Genomic DNA, 6,000 nt, shown 5'->3' on the forward strand with positions numbered 1-6,000 from the left:
ACAAACAAAGGAAAAGGATTATCTATTAGGTACATATATTTTCACAGAGGAAAAAAAAAAACCCAGGAATTAAGAGTATACTAGAGGCATACATACAAACTAGCAAACTTTCAAATTCAAAACCTAATAGTAAATAAAAAGTGAGGAAAACCATTCATCAGTAAAGAGTATTCTTTATGCAAAAAACAGTACAAAATTATAAAACCATTTCTAAATTCGCTCTGCATGACAGATATTGCAAAAACAGAAATTGTATTATACAAGTCACAAAGACTTAAGAAAACTGAATGTCAAAGAAATGTGAGGCACTACGGTGAGATTACAAATTATTCTCAGTCAAGAAAATAGCATGTGTTGTTCCATATAAAGAGCAACACTTAAAATGTTTAAAGAAGTCTATGTTAATTTACAGATCTTTAAACTGGGCAAGGAATATAGCATGACTATACATAATTAACTCTATTACTACCTTCCCTTTACAACTGACCTTCATACCTACAAACCTCTTAAAGATGCCCTTTTTTTGTAAAACATACTGGATAACATCCTAACTAAATCACATCAACTTGGGGCCTTTTCTCATTCCTTAACCCTGAAGCAAGAGACACTTGACCATTAACTCTTTCTAACCAACAATATGTACATTCCAATCTTTCACTGCAAGTCACTTCTTTATTCTTTTTCAGTGTCAAATTATTCCTTCTCCGTAAATATGGGGCATTTCTCAAGATTTTTACTTTGGACAAGTTTTCTTTTTCTTTGTTGACTCTTATCCTCCTACAAAACTTTAACTGTCTTCTCAGGATATTTGCGGCTAACTTCCAGTTCTCTATTTCAAATTCTAACTCTCTGAGAGTTAAAATAACTGTTTCTTCAATATTTTTAGTCCAGATTTCAGTCAGTCAACAAATATTACCGCACAGCTATTATGTGCCACACACTGGTTAGAAATGTAGTCAAAATCTAATTTGAAAAGAATGGCTGCCATTATGTAACAGAGTCCAAATGACAGATCAAAAAGTAAAATTCAACAGGTTCAAAATTGAATATTCATGTCTCATCTCCCAAAAAATATTAATAGACCCTGCAGTCTCATCATCACCCAGGTTAAATCCTGTGACTCCTTTCTCAATCCCACACTCAGTTGCCTAGTAAATCCCTGTTCTTTATTTACAATCTCATATTCCCATTGCCATAGACTATTGAACATTTTCACCCAAACAACCACTTCCCTTAACTGTTCTTTAGCTTCTCCTTCAATCCACTCTGCACTCATTTAGCAGATAAATTTTCCTAAACCACAGATCTAATCCATCATTTAACAGCATAAAAATGTTTAATGGTCCCTCAATAGACAAGTCAGTCCAAACTCTTCTTAAGCTCAACACTTAAGGTCCTCTATTATCTGTTCTTAATTAATATTTTTTCATCTCTATCACCCACTATTTCCTTACCTTTTGCTGGAGCCCAGCACAGCAATTTAGTCTTATCCTGGAAACTCCTTGCATGCTCCCTGTATCTCCATCATCTATGTCATTTCTTTCCTTCTCCACCCCACCCTAACCATCATTTCTACCTTTCAGAAACTTAACTAACCTTTGTATAGCACCATTTCTCTAAAACCTTCTCTCCATCCCCTGAATCTATATTATATGTAAAGGCCTTTTATGTTACCTATATATTTATTCCCATTATAGTTATTTGTGTATGTGTTATATCTTTCCTATTAAGATTATAAACATCTTGAAACAAAAAAAAATACCTTATTCATCTTTGGCCTCCAACAGCACATTGCACATAGTAGTCCATAAATATTAAATACATGTTGACTTCATAATAAAATACATACATAAAATAACCATTGTCCTAAAGTTCATACAGTTAGTTTCCTTCACTTTCTTGTGCAGAAAAGTTACTGCCATGATATCCTGCAAAAAATACCTTATTTATTTCTTGAGAAAAGATTAAAAAGTGATTTTTTCATACTATTAATAGTGTTCCTTCCACATCCTGTGTGTACGTGAATTTTTATAACAACTTCCTTAGCTCTGAACATAAAATTGCTTTCCAAGGTTTCAATTTCACATTACCTACTGAGCATACACTAAACCTTACCATGGAAAACAACAATAAAAAAGAAATTGGCTTGCCAGGATATTGCCTCAAAACCCATACCTCTTTGAAAATCCAGTGTTGTTTTTTAAAGAGAAGCAAGACCATAGTGCAATTATACTTCTTTGCTCCCACTTCTTCCACAACTCCATAACATCCACCAACCCAAATATTTGTTCAGAGCCTATATTTTCAAATTGAAAAATTGAAAATAATAGATATGTGATGTGAAGTACAACAATCAATTCAACAAAGATTTACTGAATATCTATTATGTGAAAAGCACTGTGAGGGGCACAAAAATTAATAAGACACAATTTTTGCCTCTAGAACTCTTAAGTGCACAACACACACATAAACAATTCCAATATAAAGCAGATTATGTAAGTGCTAAGAAATTTCTAACAAGGTACAGAGCACTATGAGAAAAGAGATGGCGATTTAACAAATGAGAAGATTTCACAACGAGAGGCACATTTCTATTAGGTTTTTTCTTTAACCAACTTATAGCATTGAAGATTTTTCCATATTAATTATTTTTAAGTAAAAAATTTCATTTGCATTGACTATTTTTTCAAGGGCTTATTATTTATTTAAAACTCTACTCTTAGAGAAATGGTTGGCCACCCTACTTTACAGAAATGTGTTCAGCATAAACTGGTTTATTGTTTACTTAAAACTTTACTCTTAGGGAAACGGTAGGCCACTGTATTTTTACAAAATTTGCTCAGCATGCCAATGGTATCTACATTAAAAAGAGAACTGAATAATTTAAAATCAAATTCAAGGCCTTAGATTCATTTTTCATATAAACCTCCTCCTCCTAAAACACTGGCCTCTTCCCAATATATGGTCAAAGGTCTGAATTAGATTTTCAAATGAGTTCCATGTACACCATTTCTAGTTCAGATACTCCTGAGCTGCCATGACCTAACTCTGGACGTGCTGGGCAAACTGTATTGACAGATGAAAGGATCACACTGATCTCAAGCTTAAAATAACTTGCACAGAAGGATGGGAAAAGACAGGTGCCAAAGTAGCAAATTTTCAAGAGGAAATTGACAGGAGTGGAAGCAAATCGGGAAAATGTCGAAATATGGTAGTCCAAGTTGCTACTATATCAAAACAAGAACAAAACACCTATTTTCGGTTTTTTATTATATTACAGAATTCGTTGGACGTTTTGGTAATATACTGAATTTAACGGTTAGACAATAAATAATGAAAATTTTAAGATAAATTTTATGTATTTTTACAAAACTTTTATTGGCTTTTAAATAGCTCATCCAAACCAATCTCTTGATATTAACTATAAATGCACAGGAACTGAAATGAAATTATGTACCTTTAGGCAGGACAAGTTGGGAAAGGATAATTAAGAAGTTCAGTAACAACATGTTACAGGGTTCAGTTTTCGGCTACAGTAGACAGGCGAAGGAATCAAGAAAATGGATTGAGCACAGAATACTGCACATTGTAGTCACCCACGCTAATTCAACAGCTCTCGGCTATGTCTTTCCTCACGTTCCTCGTGGCCTCTGACAAATCATCTTTTCAACCTATGAGGTTGTCCGATCTCCCCTGCCGAAAATAAATTTCCGTGCAGGTTGTAAAATCATCCTCACAAACTACTTGCTTACACTTCCCTGTCTCGGGATGAGCCGTCCCCAAAATAGGGAAAGGTCGCAATGACAGGAAAGTTCCAAGAAGTGGTCTTCTCCTGGTCGGACCGGAGCCTCAAGCCCAGAAGACAGCGGGGAAAGGAAGCGGGCGGCCTTGAAAGAAACCAGTTTGGGGCAGAGGATGCGAGTCCGCGAGGCAGTCGTAGTGCCCGGGAACCGGCAGGAAGAATGGAGGAGGGGAGGCGAGAGGGGAGGCCAGGCGAGGCGGTGAGGTGCCCAAAGCCGGGATGAAGAACGGAGGCGCGGCGCGGCCCGACCCCACCCGGCACTCGGGACCCTCCCAGCCCGGCTACCCGACGTGCGTCCGCCGACTCTCCCCAGAAGAAAAGCCCCGTCTCCTACCCATGGAATTGAGGAATCCCGCAACTTTGCATGATGAATGCTTCCCACCCCGCAACATGCCGATAAAGAGAAAAATGTCAGGCGATGACGGGGGAGGAAGACTGACTTACCCATGTTCCTCTCAGAGAGTGAGGAGCAGGCAGGGCGAGGCGAAGGTCTCCGGTGCGGGCGGCGCGGCGCTGTGTCCTCCCTCCACCTCCGTCTCTTCCGCAGCCAGGGAGTGACCCGCGGGGGGCGGCCGCCGGGGACAAGCAGCTGCTGCTGCAGCGGGCGGCACGGCCGCGGCGGGGACGAGCGGCGGGGGGTGCGGGGCGGGGCGGGCAGGAGCAGCCTGCGGCGGGTGCGGCTCGGGGCTGCCGTGAAGCCTGGCGGGCCACGGAGGAGCGGAGCCGGCCCCCACGCGCTGCCCGAGCGCGCCCCGCCCTCCTCGCCGAGCATGCTCAGTGCCTTCGCTGGGCTTGGTTTTTTTTTTTTTTTTTTTCGAAGCGAGCGGGAGTGCGCTTGTGGGTGGGCGTGCGTTTCACCGACTGGCTACGGTCGTCGCCGAAGGAACTGATGGCGGCCGTCTGAGGGTGGGCCCCGCAATGCTGAGCCCGAACTGCTGCCATTCAAATCGCCCCAAGCTTGCTGTGCCATCTCCACCCCTCCCCAACTCATTCGCAGAAAACGGACCGAGTTCATTACCGGATGACCTGGCCGCACGGGCGGGAAACTCCCGGAGGAGAAGACGCTAAGCCGCCTCTGAGACCCGGGAAGGCGGAAAGCACAGCGGATGCCCAGAAACGAAACCAGAGTGAACGCATAAATGATAAGGCCAGCGCCTCTTAGACATCCTGAGGACTTCCGATTTCACAGGGCAGGGAGATAGCCTCTCGAAGGGCGCGTAATACTAGCCGGCTCATCACTGGGACGGTTAAGGCTGCCATGGTTTGTAGCTAGTTTTAAAACCGAGAGAGGTCTGGGTAGCCCAGAGAAGTGACTGCCCCAGAATCTCCTCAGGGCTTGTGCTGTTCTCCTCCTGTAGCAGCGCGGCCTTCCATTCCCTGGAGGAAAATATTGGCGCGCGCGCTCCCGGAGGTTGCTTGACAGGCTCTTTAAACAAGTGTGCCCTCGGCCGTCGAGCCCCACCCCACGGCAAATGCCCAGCTCCGCCCCGTTCCCTTTAAATAATGTTCCCAAGACTAGGGGGGAAAAGCCCCGCCGAATTAGCTCCAGGCATTACCGGGTGGATCCGGGCGGAGGCTCTGCAAACCTGGGAACCGCCGCCCGTTCCCGCCACCGCTACAGCTGCGGGAAAACCCGGGCAGGGGTGCACCCAGCGCAGACGCGCCCTTTTGAGGGCGCCCTCCGTACTGGGCATGCGCGCGAGGCCCGGGCCGCTTTCGGTCCTCTGCTGCGGGTCGGAGGTTAGAGGAAACCGCTTTCTCCGCATGTTTGTTTTTCCTGACCTCTGTGGTTGGAATAAGAAGTCTGGTGGCTCTCCCAAGGCAGCAGAAACCGCATTCCCGCAGGGAAGAGGGGCGCAGTCAGCAACTCGGCGTCTGGGAAGAAAATGCTGAATAGGGTTTTACCCTTTTTAAACAATTAAACTTTCAAGGATTTTTTTTTCTTCATCTTAGATCAGTTTGTTTGTATGACTATTAAGCACACAATTCAGATGGGGGCCTGTAATTTGTTAAGCAGAGAGCAGCGTTTATGTCACTTTTCTGAAACAAATATGAAGCACGATAATTAACTGCAGAAGTCAAAGACTTTTCTGATGCACAAAACATTCGGGCAATTCACTCTCCTACTATCCTCCACACTGTTCTGTAGTTATAAGGATGCTGTTCCTATTTGCCTCAACATAATTTTACACCCCAAA

The 6,000-nt window shown here is 43.4% G+C and overlaps 1 protein-coding gene across 2 annotated transcripts in view; it reads right to left on the reverse strand.

The window, feature by feature from the left end:
- Window positions 1–4,417, reverse strand: part of RAP1GDS1 (Rap1 GTPase-GDP dissociation stimulator 1) — a 275,737-nt gene extending 271,320 nt beyond the window's left edge. For both annotated transcript variants that reach the window (XM_077142767.1, XM_077142766.1), the window contains exon 1: window positions 4,247–4,417. In XM_077142767.1, coding sequence (XP_076998882.1) covers window positions 4,247–4,250 — 4 coding nt within the window. In that variant the 5' untranslated portion in view covers window positions 4,251–4,417. The remainder of the gene's footprint in view (window positions 1–4,246) is intronic.
- Between the last annotated feature and the right edge of the window lie 1,583 nt (window positions 4,418–6,000).

The sequence above is a fragment of the Tamandua tetradactyla genome, chromosome 24 (assembly GCF_023851605.1).
Source record: "Tamandua tetradactyla isolate mTamTet1 chromosome 24, mTamTet1.pri, whole genome shotgun sequence".
In the NCBI taxonomy this organism is placed as follows: domain Eukaryota; kingdom Metazoa; phylum Chordata; class Mammalia; order Pilosa; family Myrmecophagidae; genus Tamandua; species Tamandua tetradactyla.